Raw genomic sequence first — 23709 nt, 5'->3', positions numbered from 1 at the left:
GCTGCTGTAGCTGTTGCTGCTGCTGAAGCGTCTTTTGTTGCGTCGGCTGAAAGCGAAAAAGGACTCGGGAATGGCATGTCGCATCGGGGGTGGTAGTTGGGAATTGGCAAGAGAGCAGGGGAAGCAGAGTAGCAGAGAGCAGGCGGGGAGAGACGGGCAAAAACAACAACTCCTTCTCGCTGGTCCTGCGGATTTCCCAGTTTTTCCTCAACTTGCGATGCTGTGCCGTAGGTTGTTGCATGTTTTTCCGCCACCACCCCCTGCCACCCGCAGGGAAGAGTTGGAAGAAGGCAGGCTGAATCCTGCAAGTGTCAGGCGGCGGCGTCCTTAGCCCAATGCCCAGTCCCGACCCTGCACACCGGGCAGTTTTCCCGCCCTCCCAAGGACCATTGCGATTACGTGTAACTGGGCTAAAGGCAGAAAGCCTTAATTGCTGTGAAAATGGAAATGAGGGAAAATCAATAGCTTTTTGCATCGCTTCTCTGCACGTCCGCCATTCTACTGCTTCTTAAGGGGACGGCTGAAAAGGCGATTTTTCCGAACTAGGTCAAGAGAGTGGCCAGGATTTTCCTTCCCATTGCCATTGACATCATTCGATTAGTTGCGAGGGCCAGTTCGATCGATTATCCTGGGTAATGGTCCTTCCTCGGCCTTTTCTTGGCCTTCCGCCCTGATCCTGGCCGCGAGCGGGCACACTTTCGCATTGCCAACTCAGTTTTAGACCAGGAAAAGCCAGGAAAACGCTTTCGCATTACGCCCACTCGATTAAATTCACCTAGAAATGTTTTTTTTCTGTGCGACCTCACATTTACATGCCCACACGCACACAGCGGCCAAACACACACGCTTTGTGTGTTTTGTTTTGTGTGCTTGTCTGCGCCAAAGGCAATTGGAAAACGTAATGGCCGACACAAAACGAAAACGCCACGCAGCAAAGCAGAAGCAGCGACAGGCGAAGTGCGCAAAGCGCAATCGGCGATATGTGGATAAAAAGAAAACTTCCGGCAGGCAGATCCAAAGCTCTCCACAAAAAGAACAATTACAGCGCTACAGTAAAAAATGAAGCACGATGAACACATACACATATGAATATGAAAACCCACGTGAATCAGAGAGCGGCGGCCGAGAGCGAGAGAGGGAGAGAAAAAGATCGCGGCGAATTGGCAGAGTTTTCTGAAGCAGAAGCCCTGCATTTGTGGTTGTCTTGCCACGATTTTCCCCATTTTCCCAGGTGTGTGACTGTGCGTGTGCCTCTGTGTGAGTGCCCCCCAATTGGCAGACGGCGAGAAAACAGTTAAATTCCACACGCAAACAAGGCTTTTACGGCCCCGCACACACACACACGCACACACGAGCGCACACAATTTGCGCTGTCCGCCTGTGCCTCGCTCTTCATCGGCCTTCTCTTTTCGTCATTGCAGCGTCATGTCATTCGTTTTCGTTACGAGCGTCCGCCGCCATATTGCTTTTATAGCATTTTCTGACGCTTTTTTCACCCACAGGGCGCCCTTTAACCCCCAACTTTTCGACTGCATTCGATCGTACTCGCTGGGTACTAACTGTTTTATGTTCAAAATGCGGCGTTTCGAGGGTTTTAGAGGGAGAAAATCGAGGTGGAAAATTGCCCCATTAGCATTGGCCTGCCCCTTCTCCCCCTCCCACAACCCATCATTGTAACCACCCTGTCTGCCCCTGGCTCGCAATATATATGACCACTTAGTATTCTTTTGGTATTTTATGACCAATAGCTTCTATCAATTTTTAGTACACTCCATTTCATAGCTATAATGCCTATTTAAAAAATATGTTAGCATACGTTTATATTTGTAAGGCTTTCACTATTTTTACCTTTAAAAAGTACCATTTAAATTCATTGCTATTTTGGTATATTTTGGGAAATGTGATTAAACAAATTTCTAGTGCACTCCATTTTGTACCTTTAATGCCCAGTTATAAAAAATATATTAGCAAAAGTTTGATATTTTTTAAGGATATCACTATTTTTAGTTCTTGTAAGTTTTATTTAATATAATTAATTTAAATATTTGCTCCTTTAGTATAGTTCGGGCAATGTGATTCAACCAATTTTTTAGTACACTCCATTTACATTTCATTTCATAGCTATAATGCCCATTGAAAACAATACATTTGCAAGAATGACTAATTTTTTTTTTTAACATTTATTATTCTTAGTTATTTTATGTACCATTTAATTTAATTCATTAATATATATATAATAATAATAATTATGAACAAATAATTAATAATAGTAATAATTAATAATTAAAATTAAAGACCTTGGTGAATGCAATATTATGAGCTTTAAAGAAATGTCTTGACAACTGGCTTTATTTATCTGTACATCCTTGTTCTTAAAACTGTCAATAGGTGTCATATCATAATTGTATCATATTATTTGTATGGTATGCTTGGAAGTGGTATATGTAGTATATTTTTGAGCGCGGTCACACCTCACAGCTGATTGCGGTCTATAGAGCGGTGCAGTCGATAACAGCAGGCGTTGTTGTGGGCCTATCGATATACATGGGTAATTAATATTCGGTTGCGAGATGTTTATTAAATTCGTTGTCATCCTGGTCTTGCTCCTGGCCAGCTGTCGGGCGGAGGCGGATCCGGAGGATACCTCGGTTCTGCCCGAGGGCTTCGTGGACGTCAGCCAGCGGTCAACGCACACGAACAACTGGGCGGTGCTGGTGGACGCCTCGAGATTCTGGTTTAACTACCGGCATGTGGCTAATGTGCTGTCCATCTACCGATCGGTCAAGCGACTGGGCATTCCCGACTCCCAGATCATTCTGATGATAGCGGACGACATGGCCTGCAACCCCCGCAATCCGCGTCCCGGCCAGGTTTACAACAACGCCAACCAGCACATCAATGTGTACGGCGACGATGTGGAGGTGGACTATCGGGGCTACGAGGTGACCGTGGAAAACTTTGTGCGCCTGCTGACTGGGCGCACCCAGAACGGCACGGCGCGCTCCAAGAAGCTGCTTTCGGACGCGGGCAGCAATGTGCTCATCTACCTCACGGGCCATGGCGGCGATGGCTTCCTTAAGTTCCAAGACTCCGAGGAGATCACCAGCCAGGAGCTGGCCGACGGCATCCAGCAGATGTGGGAGAAGAAGCGGTGCGCCACTTACCCATGTCTGTGCCCTGTTCTAGTCCTAATAGTTTATCTACTTTGTTTAGTTACAATGAGCTGTTTTTCATGGTGGACACTTGCCAAGCGGCCTCGTTGTACGAGAAATTCACGTCGCCGAATGTATTGGCGGTGGCTAGCAGCCTAGTGGGCGAGGATTCCCTATCGGTAAGACGCTATGAAGTCAGTATGTAGTATAGTCATCTATCTATCGATTGCAATCCGCAGCACCATGTGGATCCCTCGATAGGCGTCTACATGATCGATCGGTATACCTACTACGCCTTGGAGTTCCTGGAGAAGGTGCAGCCCTTCAGCAAGCGCACCATTGGGGAATTTGTAGGTCTCCTCCTGAGATTTTTAAACATATTTATGATTGTTCGCCTTCCCAACAGCTGCAAGTGTGCCCCAAGCGGGTGTGCATTTCGACCGTGGGAGTGCGCAAGGATCTGTACCGCCGAGACCCGCACAAGGTGCCCATCACAGACTTCTTTGGGGCCATCCGACCCACACGGGTCTCCACCGACCGCATCAACGTGACCCTGGCCAACGAGGAGTAAGTATTTTATCGGAAATCCACTCCCCACCCCCTAGATCCTTTACTAATTCTCGGTTCACACAGCGATTTCATTCAGGTCGACAAGGACGAGATGGTGGCCAAGAAGCCCTTCAAAATCGTGATGGAGTCCCAATTTCCGTCGGACCTCTTTAAATAGACTGTTCGACCATGCATGATTCTTGTGATAATATTAATTTTATTCGTAAATACATCATTTCATTATTAATACATGTGTAATTTATTAAATTTATATGTGATCTCGAATCGTGCTTTAAAAATTCTCAATTATGGGCTTAGTTCGTCTTAGTTATCTGTTTTATATTTGCTAACATTTCATTTTCATCTCGATTCATTATCATTTTGCGGTTCTGTTGCCGTTTGTGTGTCCGCCTCTTATGCATTACATCAATGTATCAGTTAAATTATATTTTTTGGTTAACACTACATCAAACGTTCACTAATCAATCAATCAATATCAATATCAATCCATCGCGTAACATTCATATCAAATCCAAAACGAAACGAAAAACATATTGTATATATACTTATATAAAAGCTAAAAGTCGCTGACGACCGCTATGTAGAATTAGAAATGCACAAAAAAACAGTATTTCTATAATTTTCCACGGCGATTCGTTATGTCTCCTCGGCTTTCTTTGGATTTGGTTTCACAATTTTCTAATTTGGGTATACACAAATTGAGAGAGTATAACAATGGCCTCAGAAGCGAGATCTCTTCCCAGCGCTTACTCTTGCTTTTCCATTTTAATTTTCTTCTTTTTTTTTGGTTTTTATCGTATGGAAGGATCTACTTCGTTTTAATTATTGAATCGTTTAATCAGTACACATATACACCTAGTATACATATACGGGCTTAGATTTCCTCCCCTGCGTTTTTCTAATTCTCCTTCATTATTTGTTTTATTTACTTTTTGTTTCATTGCATCAGTCCCATAATTTGAGTTGTAGGCTTGGGTTGTCCTCAAGATCAAGATCCAGATTAAGCACCATAAGAAGTTCATATTGCATCCACGCTATACACTATGGGGACATGGTGGACATGGGGTTCTGGTTCTAGTTCGGCCCGGGATGCAAATGGATCTAGGCAAGCGCCGTGAGTTGGATGCGGGTGTGGGTTGAGTGGGTCGAGTGGGTCGAGTGGGTCAAGTGGGGCAAGTGATGGGGTTGAGCATTCAAGTGTTCTGGGGGTACAACAGTTTCATCTACGGCATTAGTTGATCGGGAGTGTAAGTCGTTAAAATTAGCTAACTAATGTTATATCTCGAGACACCAGATGGTTGGGTTCAATCCCACTCTTTATTCTCTTGTATTTACAAAGACACTTCTTGTTTTCCTGCGGGAGCAATCCTCCATCTGAGCCCAGCCTCAATAATCAAATGGGCGGGTTGAAGGGCTAAAATGATGATGGCTACCAGGGAGGACCTGGGAAAGGAAGGAGCGAGGATGGGGAGGATCGGGAGGGTCCTTTGATTGATTTTAATCTCGATTACAGTTACGTTTAAAGTCTAACACTTATTCGATAACACGCTGTGCAAAAATATTTTATTCTGACTCTTTTCCTCCAGATGCTGTTTTTCCCGCTTTACTCTACAAAAAATGTTAATCCTTTTAGCCGTCCGTCCGCTGCCGTTTTTTCTTCAATTTTTCCATTTTCATATGATTATTATGCCACTGCTTATATATATCCACATATATACGTTCTTTAAATATTTGCTTGCTATTTGGTATTTCGTATTTATTTTGCATCGTTCTCTCGTAAAAAAACTCTACGGAAAAAAAATCGAAAATAACGCTTTGAAGGCAATTTGATGTCAGACTCTTGCTTATTTCTCATCTTCTGTTCTTCGCTTTTACTCGAAAAACATTGTTTTCTTGTTGTTTTTTTTTAGCTTACTTTCTCTATTTCCGTTTCCGCTCTTAGCTCTAGGTTGCGTTAATTGTGTGAAAGAGCTTGAATCGGGAGGGTTTGAGTTACAGGACTGGGGGTCGGAGTCCTTGCGATCGGGTTTCGCCGTTCACATGTGACCCCTTCGATTTCCTTTCAAGCCAATTTACCATTTCCGGTGCATACGTTTTCGGGCCCTAAATGCAGGTGGCGCCACTGAACGATTTGCAAAACAGAGTCGCGTAAAATTCGTGTAGAAATCTAGTTGGAGCCAGTTTATATTCTTTTCTATGTTAAGTTCTTCAAAAAAACTTGAGTTATTAAAGCCATTAACAATACAGAGCTTTTGGTATGGAAAAAACGGCTAAACTATCTTGGGTAACCTCAAATAATGAAAGGACTACACTATATACAAACCAATTGAAACTGAAAAGCTCTGGGGTACATGGGGGGTTGCGAAAATAAATAAGAAACATAAAGCATATTCAAGAATTACATTTATTCAAAAATGTTGTTAAAAAAAATGTATACAGACAGCAAAAAAATCAACAAAATTAATACATTTACAAAATAAAACGTAGTACGACGATATCGATAACAATCCGGGCATCAATACCGCCATGGGCGATAGGCGTTTGGGGTTGCGACGACAACACGATTACGATATACAATTGCGCAATCGGGCTTACACAAAAAAAAATCCTTTCTTTCTTCTCTTATCTTTGTTTTTTCTTTTCCTTATCTCTGTTTCTTGTATGTACTATACGTAATTTATGTGTAGTATGTGATTATGCGTTCTTAACTTAGGTATAGTGTGTGTGTGTGTGTGAGGGTTGGGCTTGGGGGTGGGGGTTGGGGGTTGGGGCTTGGGGTTCGATAATTAACAGTATCTAACAGTATAATTCTGCAGTCGTTGCGAGCGAAGTTCTCTTAATGGTTGATGTGTGATTCCGATCTGGCAGTCCAGTTTCCATTTCCGTTTCCGTTTTGTCCCAACTTCCGTTTCCGTTTCCGCTTGCGTTTCCGTTTCCGTTTCCGCTCACCCCACCACCCCCTCTCATTGACAAAATTGCTCTACTCCTGCTACTCCTCTGCCCCAAAACGGATGTACACTAAACTAGCTACTTGGACTCTACTATTTATACTTTATGTGGTTGCGTCTCCCGCCCTGCTTCGCTCTCCTCCTGCTCCTGCTCCTGCTCCTCCTCCTCCATCTCCATTTCCATCCCCATCTCGTTACTTTATATAGATTTTAGTTAAAAAAAAAATAGATAACTGACATATGCACGCATCCTAAATGCTTGCTATAGCTGTAAGTGGCATTGTGGCTACATACTCTCTACATACATAATCCTACTCGTTCAACACTCCGAATTGCTGCAGCTCCTCCTCCTCGTCGGTCAACTCCGTTCAGCAAAGAACACAAAGGGATTACAAGATTAAAATGTTTCAACTCTGCATACGCATATCCTTGCTTAGTAATGATAATGTGTGTGTGTGGGTGGATTGTTTGGGGTGAGGATCAAGTGTGGGCGAGTGTGTGAGTGTGTGTGGGATATAGTACAGGGATCCAACAATTAGACAAACTAAAATACACGATAGATCAATTAGGCTCTACATTATGCATGTAGCAATAGTAATAGTAATAATAGTAATAATCGATAAGCCGTAACTAATGAATAGTTAATAGGTAATGATATCCAGACGTACGCGTACTCATATTCATAATCGTAATCGTAATCATAATCGTAATTGTAATTCGTAAGTGTAATCATAGTGGTAATCATAATAAAACATGCTCTACGTGTACGATTCTAAAATAATTCAGTCATCAGGTAACATTGTTTTGAACACAACTACAGTAACAGAAGCTGAGGTGGCTGTGGGTGTGCGCGGGGCCGGGGGCGGGATCGGTCGCTGGCGCGCTACTCTGGCAGTGGGCGTGGCTGTTGCCGTCGCAGAGGCAGAGGCAGGGGCGGAGGCGAAGGCGGGGGCAGAGGCAGAGACAGAGACTCTGGCAGTGTCGGCGTTAATATTATTGTTATTTATATAGTTATTGTTGCTGTTAAAGTTGATGTTGCTGTTGCTGTTGCTGTTGCTGCTGTGTGTTGTTGGTGCTGTTGTGGTGGTGGTTGCTGTTGTTTTTCTGTTTTTTTGTTGCTGTTGCTGTTGTGGCAGTGGTTGTTGCTGTTGTTGTGGTGCTAATGTTGCTTGTGATTGTGTCGTCGTCGTCGTCATCATCACTCCTGTTGCTGGCGTCGTCGACACGGCAGTCCATTGTTGCTGCTGCTGCTGCATTGCTGCAGCTGCTGCACGTGTAGCTAATGAAATATTTGATGTAGGTGATGATGCTGTTGTTGATGTGGCTGATAATGATAATGATGTTGCTGCTGTTGTTGAAGTTGCAGTTGATGTTGCTGTTGCAGCGGGAGCTGCTTGCGGGGGCATGGCTAGCAGCGGCAGCAACTCATCGCCGGTTTGGGTCTGCATGTTAACCGTGTTGCCGCCCCTACTGTCCCCTGTTGCTGCTGTCGCCTGCAACAGTCGGCCGCAACAGTTGCCATTGAGCAGGCGCGCTGTCCTTGCTGGCAGCGTTCATTGAGTGGGAGGGGGACACAAACGTTATCGCAAACACAGGGCTCACAATTCTTTCTGCTTACCATTCGCCACTTGGCCATGACTCGGGCCCAGTTGGCGATTGCGTCCAAGTGTTGCTGTTGCTGCTACTGCCGTTGTTGTGGCCATGCCCACTCCTGCTGCTCCTGTTCCTGCTCCCGCTCCCAATCCTTTGGTGGCAGTGTTGGCAGCGTGGTTGCTGCCAAAGTTGATTATCCTTCTGGGCAGTTTCTGTTGCTGTTGCTGCTGCTGCAACGCCAGCAATTGCTGCTGCTGCTGTTGCTGCTTCTGGCGCGCAGTGGCTATCTCACTTAGGCTGGCTAAGGTCACCGCTGTTTTCAGCACATGCGCAGGCGTGGGCGACGTGGTTGCTGCTGTCGTCGCCGTCGTTGTTGTAGCTGATGTTGCTGCTGGCAGGGAACGCTGTGACATTAAGGCCGTGTGTAGTATTGATGTATATTGTTGCTGCTGCTGCTGATGCTGATGCTGTTGTGGTTGCTGTTGTTGTTGATGCTCAAGTCTTTTGCTCTCTTCTAAACTGTTGCTGTTGCTGCTGCCCGTCCTGCCGCTGTTGCAGTTGCTGTTGCTGCTGCTGCTGTTGCTGCTGTGGGAATAGTCCCTGGCAGTGTCGCTGCTGGCCGACGAGCGGGCTATTTGCTCGGCAGCCGCCGTCAGGGTGGCCAACGTGGCCGCCGCTCCGCTCAGCAGCGAAGTCTTTAAAATGGACGTGGATCGGGACCGCTCCTCCTGCTCCTGCTGCTCCAGCTGCTCCCTCTGTTCCGGCTCCTCCTGCTGCTGCTGCTGCTGCTGCTGCTGCTGCTCCTGCTCCTGATCTGGCTGGCGCTGGGCCCCGATCTCGATCTTGATCTTGGGCAGGTCGCGCAGCAACTGGTGCTGCTGCTGCCTGCTCCGGCGCCGCTCCTGTTGCTGCTGCTGCTGCCGCTCCGGGAGGGCCGGATCGGGAACTGGTCCCAGCGGCGCCGGCTGGTGGTTGGCGGTGGGCAGCAGGCCGTGCTCAAGCATCTGCTACCTTATGCTCGCCGAATTGAGCACGAAGGGTACATAGAACATCTTGCTCTCGAGCAGCAGACTGGCCGCAGCCTGGATCTGCAAGAGGGTAAGGGAGAGGGGTGAATCATAGGGGATACAAGGGTGTATTTCCCGGGAACAATGCACTCCAAGGAGTATAGCATATATAGGGTTTCTTTGCTGGGCACACTGTTCGTGTGGCGGCCACTTACCTCTGGTATGTGGGAGAGCAGCTCGCTGAGTCTCGCCTGCGGGTTCTGCGGCGAGGAGTTCTGCAGGTAGGAGCGCAGCACCTGGACGTACCGCTCCTGTATGCTCTCCAGTTCCACTTCTGCTGGAGTTACAAAACGAACGAAAAGGGTAACATGAGCACTGGGCGTCTGCGCTGGGCAATTCGAACCACGTACCTTTGTTCAGCAGTATGTAGACCTTCAGGCAGACGTACTCCTCCATCTTGAGCTTGATGCGCCGGAACATGATCGTGATCTGAGTCATCTTGTCCACCATGTGGCCGACGTCGAGCTTCAGCTGCTCCATCGCAATGGGCTGCCCCATCAGCGTGGTCAGGCAGGTCTGCAGCGTGCTCAGGTGCGAGTTCACCTCGCTGACAAACTCCGGATCGTCCTTGTGCAGCGGCTGGGCGGGCGATGGTATGGGCGTGCTCAGCGGCGTCCCAGTGGGCGTGGCTAGTGGCGTGGACGCCGGCGAATTCTGCCGGCTGCCCGAGCCCGCTCCCTCGCCCCGGCGCTTGCCGTGCAACGCCTGGTAGGCGGCCGTGGTCAGGATGAGTATCTCGTGCCACTTGTCCGTCAGCAGCTTGGTGTGTATCTCCACCGGGATCTCCAGGTAGAAGGGCAGCTTCTTGGTCCAGGACACCAGCTTGTGGACAATCGAGTCGCCGATGTTGCACAGCTTCTCGCTGATCTCCGACTTGTCCTCGAGGAACTCGCTGAAGTGCGGCAGCGTGGCAATGTCCTCCATGGCGTCGCAGTCGATCAGGGTCTGGATCATGGCCAGGGCGTGCTCGTACGAGATTTGCCGGTCCTTCGACGAGCTGACCGCCGAGTCGAGGCGGTGACGCAGATGCACAATCTCGCTGGGATTGGTCAGGGCCGTCTTTAGTATGGTGCCGTTCACCAGGTGCGGCGGCAGTTGGGCTCCTCCTACTCCTCCGCCGCTGGCGCCACCGCCTCCGCCGCCTCCTCCCCCGCCCGATGGCTGGTGGTGGTTCTGGTGCTGACCCTGCTGCTGTTGCTGGTGCGGCGAGCTGAGGGAGAGGTGCGGCGAGGCCTGCTGCTGCTGCTGTTGCTGCTGCTGCTGGGCCGGACTGTGCATGGGCGGTGCCTGGAGCAGTTCCGGCTTGAGCACGGGACCCAGGAACATGGGCTTCATCTCCACTCCGCCGCCCATGAGCTTGGCCTGCTGCTGCTGTTGCTGCTGCTGCTGTTGCTGCTGGTGCTGGGCGGCTGCTGCCACCGCGGCGGCCAGTTGCTGCTGCTGCGGCGACAACAGGTGGTGCGGCGACAGCTGCGGGTGGTGCTGCTGCTGCCCGTGGTGCGCCTGGTGACCCTGGTGGTGGTGGTGGTGCAGCGGCGAGTGCAACTGCTGCTGCTGCTGCTGGTGTTGCTGCTGCTGGTGTTGCTGCTGCTGGTGCTGCTGCTGCTGCGCCGCCTGCTGCTGATGCTGCTGTGCGGCCTGCTGCTGCTTCTGGTTGGTCTTCTTGTGCTTCTTGTACTTCACCTTGTACAGATTGTAGACGGCGCCGCTGTTGCGACCGCCCGGCATGCGATCCTCGCGAACGGCTGCAAGGAGATGTCCCGGTTAGCAAAGGGCCGAGTCTGGAAGGGACTGCCAAGCGGCTGTCGGCGGTACTCACCCTGCAGCACCATGCCCTGCTCGATGCACTTCTTAAATCGACAATACTGACAACGGTTGCGCTGTGCTTTGGTTATCTCGCAGGTGCCGTCCGCCACGCAGGTGTAGACGCGTCGGTTCTGCACCGTTCGCTTGAAGAAGCCCTTGCACCTGGCGGAGTGGAAGAGTCGGGGATTAGGATTGGAAGTGGGGGGTGGTGAAACTAAAAAACCTTGCCCAGTGTCCTTATTATCACACTCCTTGGATCTCCTATCACTGTTTCTTACTAGACAATTTAAATTCCCTGTGATCCACAGTGCTTTTATCATCCTAACACTGAACTTTGGTTCTATATTTAAATCACTTCTGTGCTTTTTTCATAGATAGCATTACATTTTAATAACTATTAAAATTACAATGTGCTCAAAATTTCTTTAAGCTTTAAATCTTTCCGTGATCCATAACTCATTACAACCCTAAACAAGGAATTCTTTTCTAGAGCTCTTCTTCTATTTTTCAATACCCTTCTTTTTTCAGTCCTATTTAGTTCCTTATTTTATTATTAGTAACACTGGTAATTAATTTCATTAAATAATACGTTAAATACGTTTTTTAATTCTTATTAAAATTGTTAAAAATTATATGAAGAACTTTGGCATTCTTCAATTATAAAAAAATACGTTTTCGTGTAATTTCCTTGAACATGTGCATAATTAGTTCCATGTTTTATGTTCTACTTTTAAATAACTGATTTCTAAGTAAGTACAATTCGTTTCTCTGGTTTCCTCTGATATACTTCTTTGGACATTCGGCAACTCACCCCTCGCACGTGATGATGCCGTAGTGCAGGCCGGTGGCCTTGTCCTCGCAGATCATGCACACCAGCGGCTGCTCGTCCTCGTCGGTCGGCTCGTGCGGCGCCTCCAGGCCGCTCCGACCGCCCAGGCCACCGCCCACGCCGCCGAGGCCGGTGGAGTTGCTGCTGCCCCACTGCTGCTGCTGGGCGCTGAGATTGAGGGCCTGCAGCTGGCCGGGTGGCAGTTGCGAGTAGTCGCCCGCCCACAGGCGCTCCATGTTGAGGGCGTGCGGGGTGCGGAAGGGATGCGGCCGGGCCCTCATGTCCTGGATGCGCGTCTGTCCCAGGGAGAGCAGCAGCTGGGCGGCCTCCTCGTTGTTCTGCGGCGTCACCGAGGAGGGCGTAAGGGGTCCGCTCACGCCGCCGCCCGACACCGAACCGCCGCCGGAGGAGGAGGGCGTCAGGGATCCGGCCGAGGGTGAGGACAGGCAGTGCTGCTGCTGACCCAGCGACTGTTGCTGCTGTTGCTGTTGCTGTTGCTGCTGCTGTTGCTGCTGCGACTGCTGTTGCTGCTGCTGCTGTTGCTGCTGTTGTGGCTGGTGGTGGGGCGACTGCTGCTGCGGATGCTGGCCATGCGACTGACCCACCGAGGGCGGCGGAGGCTCGTAGCCCCAGACCATGGTGCGCACCCCGCAGCTCTCGCCCATGATGACGGTGGGCGTGCCGCGGGGCGGCGTCTGCGAGGGCGTCTGCGGCGACAGCTGCGAGGATGACGACGAGGAGGAGGGATGCGGCGAGGGGCACTGCACGGAACCGCCTCCATTGCCGCCCACGCCCACGGGCCGCAGATTGCCCAGCGGTCCGCCAATCACCTCGGGCTTCACTCCGTTGATCCGGGCGTTGCTGAAGCAGACCATCCGCTGGGCGGCCACTGCGGCTGCTGCTGCCGCCGCTGCCCCGCCAGCGGACTGCATGAGATGGGGCAGTCCGGCGGCCACCTGCTGGTGCACCTCGCTCTTCACCCGGAACAGAATGGCAGCGTCCCGGTTGCTGTTCCTAAGCGCCAGCGAGGCGGGATGCATCAGGGCCAGGGCCTGCGGCTGCTGCTGGTGGTGTTGCTGCTGCTGTTGCTGTTGTTGCTGGTGTAGATGTTGCTGCTGCTGCTGCTGTTGCTGCTGGTGGTGCTGCAGGTGCGGCGACTGCTGCTGATGGTGCGGCGAAAGGTGCCGCTGGCCAACATTCGGCTCCTTCTTCACCCGCACCAGGGAGTGGGGCGAGTGTTGCTGCTGTTGCTGCTGGGGATGCGACGCCTGCTGCTGCTGCTGCTGGCCGAGCAGGTGGTGCAGGTGGATCGCCTGCTGCTGGGTTAGATGCTGCATGGACTGGCTGAGCAGGTGCTCCGTGGGCGGGCTGCTCTTGCGCAGCGTCAGCGGCTGTGTGAGTTGCTGGTGAAGATGGTGCGTCTGGACGATGGTGGGTCCCAAGCTGCCGTGGGACAGCTGAGTGGGTGGACTGGCGGAGACGCGGCTCAGATGCTGCTGCGAGGAGCTGATGGACTGTTCCCGCTCTCGCTCGCGCTCTCGATCTCGCTCCCGTTCCCGATCTCTTTCCCGTTCCCGATCCCGCTCCCGCTCCCTTTCTCGTTCCCTTTGGGTACTGGATGTGGAGGAGGGTGAGGCCGGCGGTGGTGGCTCCGATTTGATCCGCGAAGGCGTCACTAGAACCGTCACATGACCCGCCGCCGCTGCTGCTGCCGCCGCCGCCGCCGCGGCCTTGGTATCGTGCTCCCGCTGCTGATGGAAGGCCAGCATCTTGCTGGACACGCTGAGCAAACGCTCCTCCTTGACGGAGCGGATTACACTCATGCCCGCCTCGCTCAGCTTGGCGCTGCTTCCAGTTATGCCGGACATTCCCGTGCCCAAGGCGGAAGACAGCACTCCATTAGTGGGGGTGACCGTTGGACGACCCGTCGTCGTCGTGGTCGAGGGTTTCTCCTCCAGCGAATCGGGCGAGGCTCGACTGCTCCCTCCGCTGCCATTGCCATTGTTTTGGTGTTCATTGATTGCCACTCCAGCTGTTGCTCCACCGCCTGCGGCTCCTACGCCGCCTGTTGCTCCAACTCCGCCCCCAACTCCTCCGCCCGCTGGTCCCACTTCCACTTCCGGCGTGGCTGGACTGGATCTCGCCGGCTCAGCGGGCGGCGGGGACATTACCGTTGAGGCGGCGGCCGCCGAGATAGCACTGCTCGACGAGTGGATCTCTGTGTTGTGCTCCTGCTTGATGTTGCCACTCTTGCCACCGCCGCCACTGCTGCTGCTGCTGGCGGGGCACGTGGCCGTGGAGGAGGCTCCAGCCGTCGGCGAGGTGGAGGAGGCGCTGGAGGATGTGGAGGAGGACGATGACGAGGAGGAGGACGACAGCGAGGAGGTCGAGGATGTGGCCGCTGCCGCCGTCGTCGACGATGTGGAGACGCAGGGTCCCGCTCCCGAGGCTGTGACTGCTGTCCCACCAGCTCCTCCGCCCCCGCCACCGCCTCCGCCCGATTCGGCCACCGCCGCCACGACCGCTGCCAGCGAAACGGTGACCGCCGACGATGCCGCCGTGAGGGGTAGGGGCAGCGACATGGGCAGGGGCAGGGCCAGCGGGAGGGGCAGGGACGACGCCCCTGCCGACGCCGCCCCCGCCGAACCGCTGTCGCAGAGCTTCGGCGACATGGGCGCCAGCAGATCCGGCGACGAGGTGGACGTGTCCGCTATGGACTCGCCGTCACTGCTGCATCGCGAATCGATTTTCCGCCGTTTGAGTTTGAGGTCTTGAAAAAGGCTCATTTTATCGAGCTCGCTGTACGGGCCACGGCTCAGTGTCATAATTCCTAGGGGGTGATAAGAGGGGGGAAAAGATCCCGAGGATCTGGTTAGGTTGATGGTCAAATTGTTTGGGGGCTTATCTGCCGGCTAATCCCAACTAAATCCCAGTAATACATCCCAAAATGTAGTGGCGCTTAGCAGTTATATCTTACTATCTGAATCACAGTTTGGCAGAGCAGATATTTTTCAAGCCTCTTCTGATCTGCAAATCAATAGTTTTCATACGATACACCATGCCCTGGACATTAATATTAATTTTGTTAAAATAAAGTTATAATAAATATATATGTGGTAATAGAAAATTCATTTCGGGGCTTGTACTTTCAAGTAAACCAATATTTTGCCAATCTCACAACTATTATTTGCGGTTCAGCGCAACTATTGAACTGAAAACTAATAGGTTGCCACCTAACATGATCTTGAGTAAAACATTTAATCCCCCCGAAAACGAGTAACTTCAAAGCCTAAAATATATATCAAATTATTATAGTCATCAAAATAATATAATAAATTCTTGGGTCCACGGCGCAAGCTTTGGAGATTCTCAGACGCCGCATGGGTAAAAACTATGCATATATACATAAGTTCGCATAAATTTGTTGCGGAAGTTTCTTTTCTTTCCGAGTCTTGGCTTTGCATTGATTCGCTGATGGAATATAAACAAATAGCCGATCGATTTGCATTTACTTCCCCACTGAGGCAAAAACCATCCGAAGAAGAAGCCAGTGAATAACTGGTTAAAGCGGGCAACAAGCCAAAGATTTGGTTGAAAACGAAGCCAAGTATGAGGAATTCGGTTAATTACACGAGCTTGATCGATCAGCACTCTCGGACCTGAGCGCTATGAAATATGGTCGGCGGCCGGTGGACGATGGTCGCTTCCCCCAAGCAGAACTCTTCCGCCGAAATGGGTCAAAGCTTCTTCTTGGCCATCTCTCTCTCTCGCTGCTGCCGCTTTTTTCTGTGGATGTTGGCGTTGCTTTGTGCCATCACTCGCCTTATGCTCAACAGATTGCCATGCATTACATATATGTTGCAAGGGCGTTGGTATCTCGAGAAGATCGTAATGGTGCACCATTAGGGGGCTTCCCAAAAAGTATGCTACAAAATTGCTTACTGCGCCCTGGATCCAACATTGATGTCTGTACACCAAACTGGTCTTGTAGCAGTTTAGTTCCTTGCTTCATATGGCAATTACTTTCTAAAATAATAATTTTATTTCGAAATGTTCTTCTATATCTATGATATACATATATCGCCAGAAAATGCATAGGGTCACTATTTTATTCAAACTTGTTTAATGCATTTGGATCATTAAATTCCCACATGGCACTCAATTAAAAATCGAACATTGTTTTAAGCTAAGTTTCCAAACAAAAAAAAAACTACAACATTTTTAACTTAATAAAATGCAGAACATTTTGGCTTGTATGTATTCTGCAAAGCGCACTTACATCTTGCAACATTTGTCAACTATTAGGTTTAAAAATGATAACAATAATTTTTCAGTTTGATTGTGAAAAAAGTTAAATGAATAAAATATTTTCAAATAATTGTAAAGTTTTTATTATATTTCATATCATATTAAAGAGAATAGGATTTATTTTAATGTGGATATTTCGATCTATTCTATTCTATATCTCATTCACTCAACCTCTCTCCCTCCCTTTCCCTCGGTCCCCTTCGCTATCTCCCTCTCATCTGACCGATTCGGTCACTTGGTGCGTTGGCCCAGCAACGACTTTTCCATCTCCCCCTCCGATACCCCTCCGATTCCCCCTCCGATTCCCCCTCCGATTCCCCCTCCGATTCCCCTTCCCATTCCCGTTCCCATAGGCATTCCCATACCCATTCCCGTGCACCCGATCAATCCCCTTTCCCTGGCCCCTCCGAACTCCCCCCTTTCTCTATCCGTCCTATGGCGATCTCTTCACGCACTCTCGCACACACACTGCCGCCGAGAGATAAACTGTAAAGCTCCGGGGTTCGGGTTCGGGTTCGGGGTTCGGGGCGAAAAGTTCTCTCGTCGGGCGACTCACTCGGCGGCAGCGACGACAATGTCGTTTGTGTGAGTATTTTTAAAATTTGACCTATTTTCATTATCAAGCGCAAGATTATTCTAAACAATAAAACCATGCGTGCCTCTCTGCGTCTATATCTTTCGCCCCGGTGTGGGTGTGTGTGGGCGCGTGGAGCCGCCTTCCACACGCAACTGTATACATACTAGGGTTCAGATACGCGCAGGCCCAGGTGGAGGTACCTGTTCCCTGTTCCCCAGATCCACAGCTCCGCAGATCAGGCGGAGGGGACTGCGACTGCACTCGAGGCTAACAAAAACAAGCCAGAATCCACGATGGTTTCCAACAGATTCCCGTCTAATCTTAACTCTGGCCGAGGTGCGATTAAATCCAGATCGAAGGGGGGACGTATGGAAAACAGAAGTACAGCGGGGAGAGAAAGTTTTTGGGAAAGAGTCATCGCAGAGCCAAGAACGATGGCAAGGTGTGTGCGCAAATAGTTCGGAAAGTTTTTATCCGGCATGCCAGAGAGTTGCTAATAAGGATAACCTAGATACAATGTTCAATTTCAAAAGTGATTGATAGCTTGAGGAGATTAAAGCAAATCACTCAATCAATGCACTCAATTTAACAGCCTATCTGAAGCTCTAATATTTGATTAACCTTAAGATATATACTCTGTAGGTATAAACAAGTACTTCGATAACCTTATAGGAAATCCGGGAAACTATGCACAGACTTAACTATATGTTCAAATGATAATACTAATATTAATTTTTAGTTCTAAGCCTCAAGCAGTATTTAAAACAGAAAACATTCGATGTTCCGTGGAAAGTGGTGAGATATACTTTGAAATGTGAAATATTTATACTTAAGATGGATATTACTCGTTAGCCGACTATGTTATCTAGTGGTTAGTCAGATGTGTGTGGTGTTTAATGTTATTCGATTCTGGTGCTCTGGGAGTGGGGAAAGCGGTTGTCCCAAGGAGAGTTTGGGGCAGAAGAACAAGAGGCTGCCCCCCTGATCTTTGCACTCCAAGCTAACCTTTCGGTTGGGCCTCAAAATACAATGTGTGCTTCTTTAAGTGTCTAATGTTAGTGCTTTTGGTTTCAATTTTGATTTTTGGGATATGGTCACAAATTTACCTATGGATGTCATAATTTCGTTTTTTCTTGCCGATTGCTCAAATTTTGATAAAAACAAAAAGTTCTCTTTTTTGCCGATCGTTGTTTTTGTTTTTGTTTTTGTTTTTGTCTTTGCCGTTGTTGTTCTTCTTAATTTGCATTTGTTTGTGTGTATTTTGTTTGGTTTTGGGTTTCTTTTTGTTTTCTCATTTGATTTGGATTTTGTATGTTTTTGGATTTTTGGTATTATTGTGACTCGTTCGGGAAGCATCTAGACTGCCTTTTGGGCTGCAGCGCAGAGTTGCAGTGGCAGCGGCAGAATGCATTCCAGTGGGTGGTTTTTGGGTTTTTGGGTTTTTGGTAGGGTTGGCTGGGTTGGCTGGGTGCTCTGGGGGGTGGGTTCGGTTCTGGTCTGTCTTTTTCGAATACAAAGTCTTGTTTTCTTGGCCAATTGTGGGTTGCTCCAGTTTAGTGCGCTTTTTCGTTTTTTTTCTCTTTCGTGGACTGAAATTTTTGTTGGTAGAAAAGGGGAGGTAATTCATAAGTAGGGGGTGGGGGCTGGGTTTACCAAGAGGGTGGTAGGGGGTGCCTGGCATGGTGGGCGGTGGGTGGTGGGTGGTGGGTGGCCTTGGGGGTGGCGGTGTTCTTACGCATTTATGATTAGGTATGACTTTTAGGGGGCATAGAGTATATAGATGGATGCAATACTAACGGCAAATGGGCGGCATTCGAGACTTTTTCTTATAATAGTTATTGTAATTGTTGTAATGGTTATTGTTGTTGTTGTTGGTATTGTTGCTCGTATTATTGTTAATCGTATTGTTGCTGTTGTTGTTGTTGTTGTTGCTGATGGTATTGTTGTTGTTGTTGCAGCTGCTGTTGTTGTTGTGCGAATTGCACTTGTTGCACTTGCTGGGATTGCAAGTGCCCGTTGTGGCAGCTGCTGCTCCTGCTCCGCCTGCCTCTGGGGCAGGTGTGGCTGCTCCTGCAGCTCCTCCTGCCCCTGTTCCTGCCTTCAGATGATTGTCATTGTCCAGCGCCCGGGCCTCCTCCTTGACCTGCGTGCTCAGGTCCGCGGAGGATGAGGATGCCACATCGCCACCGGCAACATCGCCCTTGTCGCCGCCATGGTGATGATGATAGTGATGGTGGTGGTGGTGGTAAATGTGATGATGGCGATCGTTGTTGGCAAATGGTTCTTGTTCATTGCTATTTCCGCCTTGCAAACCGGAATCGCAGGCGCCGTCGACGTCGTCGCTGGCCGCACTGTTGTTGTTGTTGCTGTTCCGACTGCTATTGTTGTTGCTGTTGCCATTGTTGCCACTGTGCGGCAGTTGCAGGCTGCCATTGGTGTTGCACTTCTTGAGCAGCGTCTTGTTTAGCGGCGTCTTGATGATGGTCAGCTTGTTGGCCACCACATCCTGGACCTGCTCGCCCTCGTCCTCCCGGTCGGGCTGATCCAGCTCCGCCTGGCCGATCCGCCGGCAGCCGTGGTTGCCATTACTGACCCGCTGCTCTTCGTGGGAGCCACCATTCAGCTGGGCGCTGGAGTTCGAGTTCGAGTTGGATTCCGGGGTGGCCGATGGCTCCGTTGCCGCTTCCGCTCGCGCTGCCGCCTCTAGATCCGCAGCTGCCACAACTGCTGGGGCAACGACAACAACACTGCTGGCCTTGGGTGGCTGCTCCAGGATCAGCGGCTGCTGGGCATTCATTTGGGCAACGGCGATCTCCTCTAGGTGGGCAGATACAGTCGGACAAGCGATCGATGCTGGGCCATTTTGGCTGGGCAAACACCGATTTGAGTCAAACACATTTCAAACAAACAAAAAAAACAGAACACTTTCGATCACAACAACCATTCGTGTTTATGGACTTCTTCTTCCAAATCTTTCAAGGGTATTTCAGGGATTAGAAGAAGAAGTCTGCGTCCATTGCCAAACAAGTTAGGTCACTCCAAAAAAATATGCAAACATAACGAGTCGGATTGATGTTGCTCCTTTTCTGATCCTCGGAAAATGAGATTGAGATGCGAAATGAGACAGTGTGCGTGTGTGTGTATGTGTGTGGGTGGGTGGACGGGTGTGAGTGTGTGATTTGTGTTTGGTGTGTGTGGGTGTCAGGGGCCTTTACTTTGAGATCTGGGGTCTTGGTCTTGGGTCAAAACTTAGGGCACATACCACTCTTGGCTTTCGATTCTAGCCTATACTTTACATATACATATAAATTATGTAGGCTGTTGTTTATTTGTTTTTTTTCTTTTCAATACCACTAACTCTTTGAGAAACTTAAAAAAAAGGTTGGCGCGTGCTTGACCGTTAGGTGACAATAGCTTAGCCGACTCAACCGATGCAACCGATTCAACCGATTCAACCGATTCGCCCGATACCGCCGCACTCTAGCCACTATCCATTGGCCAACGAAACTAAACTAAAGTTCGAGCCAAGTTCCGCGTCTGAGCGACGGCTGCTGCCGCTGTGTTGTTGTTGTTGCTGTTGCTGTTGCTGTTGTTTAAGTTGTGTTTTTTTGTTTTTTGTTTGTTTCGGGGAGATGTTGCTCCGCGGCCAACGTGCGTACATGCGAACGAAATAAAGTGAAATGAAAGGAGTAAGCGAGCGAAAGAAAGCAGCAGCCACGAAACGCTGCTGCTGTTGCTGCCGGCGTCGCTGTCGGCGCAGGCGTGGACTCCCCGACCGCCTCTAATGCTCCACAGCTCCACCGCTCGCTCTCTCTCGCCCTCTCCCTCTACCGCTCCCTCGCTCTCGCGCGCTCTGTCTGTCTATCGCGATCGGGCATTAGAAGCGTCGACGTCGGCAGCGAACGAAAATGAAAACCAATAGACAAAACGTACAAAAAAAGCACACTTACACACACACTCACTCGCCAGCGAGCAGCGACGTCATAGTTATGCTTTGGCAGCGACGTCAGCGCCAGCAGAGCCACTAGGCTCGTTTTTTTGTTGCCTTCACCTCTCCTTCTTTCTCTCTCCCTCGCACTCACCACCCACCGCCCCTTTCGCCGCCCACCGCCTGGAGTTCATTGCAATTGCAGTGCAACTGCAACTAAATTCTAGCTGCAACTAAACTTCACTCTCTCCCTCTCCCTCTCTCTCTCGTTCCCTTTTCTAGCTCCATCTCCCTCGCTCCCTTATCTAAGCAGTGCATTCGAATTAGAATTCACACACACGTTGCATATGTTGGGGGCGTGTGGGTGTGTTGGTGTGGACGTTGACCGGCGAGCTTAAGGGAGGGTTCCTACGATGAGGGGAGTGGGGAGGCTGTGGGCGGGGGCGGGGGCAGGGGCACTGCCATTAGGAAAAAGCTTTCTCATTTCCCCCCCAAAAAGCTCCCAAACTTTCAACTCCCATTTTTGTGAAGAGGCGGGCCGACCACCCTTCATCTTTTCTTTTAAGCAAAACTGTGCCATTGCACTTTCCACAAATGGGGGTGCAGGGGGGTCGTGTGGCTTGGGGGGCTTGGGGGTGCGGCAGGAGTCCAGAGAGGGGTTGCTGCGCAAAAGCTCCTGCCCTGCCGCCAAAAAAGAGCGAGCAGCCGTTGCAGTTGCAGCATAGATTGTTGCTTCCTGCTCGCTCTCTCTCGCTCTCCCTCCCTCTCCGTCCCTCTCCGGCAATGGAGTTCTACGATCGGCGGGCAGAAAAGTGGGAGAGAGACGGACAGAGGCGGGCGACAGAGAGGGTGGGAGTGAAAATGTGTGTGGAAAGGTAAAAGTTAATTTGAATTAGAGCAACAGCAGCGACAACCACAGCGGCGGCAGCAACTCGACAATGGACAATGACAGGCGATTGCGCAACGCCGAGAGCAAAAAGCATAGCAACACGGCAAAGCAAAGAAAAGGCAAAGCAGACAACGGTAGTAATGGCAACAACAACACCAACAGCAACATGAGGATCAATTAGTGTTGCACCCAAGTGGGCAAACGGACAAGAAGCACGGTGTTGAAAGGACAAAGGACTAACGGACAAGTTCATAGTTGACTGATAAGGAGAGGCGGTTAAACGGACAAGCAAGGGGACAACGAACAAACGGACAAAGAACATACGGACAACAAACATACGGACAATGAACATACGGACAATGAAGATACGGACAAGAGTTTCGCGGTTAAACGGCAGTAGCAATGTTATGAATTGCGAAATGGCCAAAAAGAAATGCGGCTTATGCCTCGTATTACCCATTTATTTGCTCCTCACTTTTTTGCATTGCACCCACACCAGCATTTCTCTAATGCCCTTTCCATACGTTCGTTGACCATTGTCTGAAAGCACTTTCGATTTCAACTGCTGCCAGCAGCAGCCGCAGCGGCAGCAGCAGCAACATACAATAATTGTTTGGCGCACATTTCATTTCCTTATTGCTCACTGACATTTTGCTCGCACTCACACAGCGCCAGTGGCTTACGACTTTATAATGAGCCACCCAGCAGCGGCAGCGGCAGCGGCAGCAGCAACAAATGTGTTAAGACCTGATTGCAATTGCAGTTGCTGCTGCAAGTTGCAGTGCCAGGAAGCCTTTGGCCAACAGCTTGTAACCCCGTCTCTTTCGCCCCTCTCTTTCTCTTTTCTCGCGCTCTGCTAAAGTGAAAGTTTATTGTTGTTGCTGCCGCTGGGTTCTTGAATCACGGATCGCAGGCCGAAGAGAGACGGCATGCGGAAGTGCAATGCTGCAACTTGCAATTGCAGAGTGACTCGGCTCTCTCTCTAGCTGCGATCGCTCTCCCGAAAGAGACGGCAAGTGCTCGCGAGAGAGAGCGAGGGAGAGCAACTCTGAGATTTATGTTTTTTGCAAGAGGGAAAAGAAAAGCAAGAAAAGCACTCACCGGACCACAAAGCCGGGCCAGGCATAGCTGGTTGTTGTTGTTGTTGTTTGCGTGACGTCTTGGGGACTCCTGTTTTTTGTTGCTTTTGGCTTGCCAACTTTTTTCCTTCAGCCCGACTTTGAACTTTTTGGTTTTTTTTTATTTTTTGCTGCTCTTCTGCGTTTCAGTGGCCCACTACTGCGGGTGGTAATTCACGAGGTAGCCACATTGCTTGCCACACTTGCTCGCAAGTCTAGAACTCACTCCAAAAAAATAAATGTTCTGCCGTTTTTCTCGAGATTTTCTTTGCGCGCCTTAAGAGCTGCGAACCACGAATCACGAATCGAACTGAAGTCGAAGCTGCTGGGCCAAAACTGAAGCCAAAACAAAGCCGTACCGCTGCCGCGTCGCCGTCGCCGTTGGCAGCGCTGCACTTGCTCCCCTCTCACCTTACGCTTTTTCTTTCTTATTTTTTGATTTTTTGGTTTTTCGATTTTTCGATTTTTACTTATGTTACTTCATTTCTTGGCTTTGACTTTTCTTTGATTGTTGCAATTTCCCCCCCTCCTGTTCCGTTGTACTGGGCTGGCTTGTTCGGTCTCGTTGTGCGAATATTACTCATACGCAGTGTGGCGCCCTGGCTGCGACTGCCACTGCTGGCTGACGGATATAACGGAAATGTGCAACTGGCAGCCACCAAAACAGCCGCGTAGCGAAATTGTCAAGCAGACCCAGAGCCCCAGAGCCCCACAGACCCAGAGAACCGAGAACCGAGAACCGAGAACCGAGCACTGTTAACCGAGATATGCGAACTGAGACCCTGAGAACTGAGAACTGAGCACGGCGGAGAGCTCGAAAGAGAGACACTGCTCAAGAAACCCGACTAACACTCTAATCGAAACCGAAACGGCAACAGAAATTGAAAACAAGAGCCCACGAGCTCTGCACAGCAGCAGCAACAT

At 49.9% G+C, this 23709-nt stretch overlaps 3 protein-coding genes across 5 annotated transcripts; 1 reads left to right on the top strand and 2 right to left on the bottom strand.

Moving 5' to 3' along the window:
• The first annotated feature begins 2499 nt into the window (after window positions 1-2499).
• Window positions 2500-3948, top strand: LOC108023235 (putative GPI-anchor transamidase). Its single transcript, XM_017092511.3, has 5 exons — window positions 2500-3151; window positions 3214-3331; window positions 3392-3502; window positions 3559-3719; window positions 3786-3948. The coding sequence occupies exons 1-5, from the start codon at window positions 2571-2573 to the stop codon at window positions 3877-3879; spliced, it is 1065 nt and encodes a 354-aa protein (XP_016948000.1). The 5' UTR covers window positions 2500-2570; the 3' UTR covers window positions 3880-3948.
• Window positions 3949-6110: 2162 nt separating this feature from the next.
• LOC108023516 (hormone receptor 4-like) lies at window positions 6111-22864 on the bottom strand. Its single transcript, XM_017093062.3, is given in 7 exon segments — window positions 6111-8213; window positions 8289-9351; window positions 9486-9607; window positions 9681-11075; window positions 11150-11298; window positions 11948-14795; window positions 22769-22864. Coding segments are annotated over 7 exon segments (6363 nt in total). The 5' UTR covers window positions 22794-22864; the 3' UTR covers window positions 6111-7452.
• LOC122818614 (GATA zinc finger domain-containing protein 14) lies at window positions 18111-20506 on the bottom strand. Of its 3 annotated transcripts, XM_050885200.1 has the most exons (3): window positions 20113-20506; window positions 18648-19942; window positions 18111-18439 (listed from the first exon to the last, which is right to left on the bottom strand). In XM_050885200.1, the coding sequence occupies exons 2-3, from the start codon at window positions 19645-19647 to the stop codon at window positions 18207-18209; spliced, it is 1233 nt and encodes a 410-aa protein (XP_050741157.1). In that variant the 5' UTR covers window positions 19648-19942; window positions 20113-20506; the 3' UTR covers window positions 18111-18206. The 3 variants fall into 3 exon arrangements, 2 of the variants coding, with proteins under 2 accessions (XP_050741157.1, XP_050741155.1); XM_050885198.1 differs by having other exon boundaries at window positions 18648-20506; XR_006368104.2 differs by lacking the exon at window positions 18648-19942 and having other exon boundaries at window positions 18331-18439.
• Window positions 22865-23709: the final 845 nt, after the last annotated feature.

Source organism: Drosophila biarmipes, chromosome X (assembly GCF_025231255.1).
Source record: "Drosophila biarmipes strain raj3 chromosome X, RU_DBia_V1.1, whole genome shotgun sequence".
In the NCBI taxonomy this organism is placed as follows: Eukaryota; Metazoa; Arthropoda; class Insecta; order Diptera; family Drosophilidae; genus Drosophila; species Drosophila biarmipes.
This window is presented reverse-complemented; position numbering and strand designations above follow the sequence as displayed.

Coding starts and splice junctions, on each gene's coding strand:
- LOC108023235 (XM_017092511.3), top strand. CDS start 2,571: ATGTTTATTAAATTCGTTGTCATCCTGGTCTTGCTCCTGGCCAGCTGT. Junction 3,152..3,213: donor CAGATGTGGGAGAAGAAGCG/GTGCGCCACTTA, acceptor TACTTTGTTTAG/TTACAATGAGCTGTTTTTCA. Junction 3,720..3,785: donor GTGACCCTGGCCAACGAGGA/GTAAGTATTTTA, acceptor CGGTTCACACAG/CGATTTCATTCAGGTCGACA.
- LOC122818614 (XM_050885198.1), bottom strand. CDS start 19,647: ATGAATGCCCAGCAGCCGCTGATCCTGGAGCAGCCACCCAAGGCCAGC. Junction 18,440..18,647: donor TCGAATGCCGCCCATTTGCC/GTTAGTATTGCA, acceptor CAAAAATTTCAG/TCCACGAAAGAGAAAAAAAA.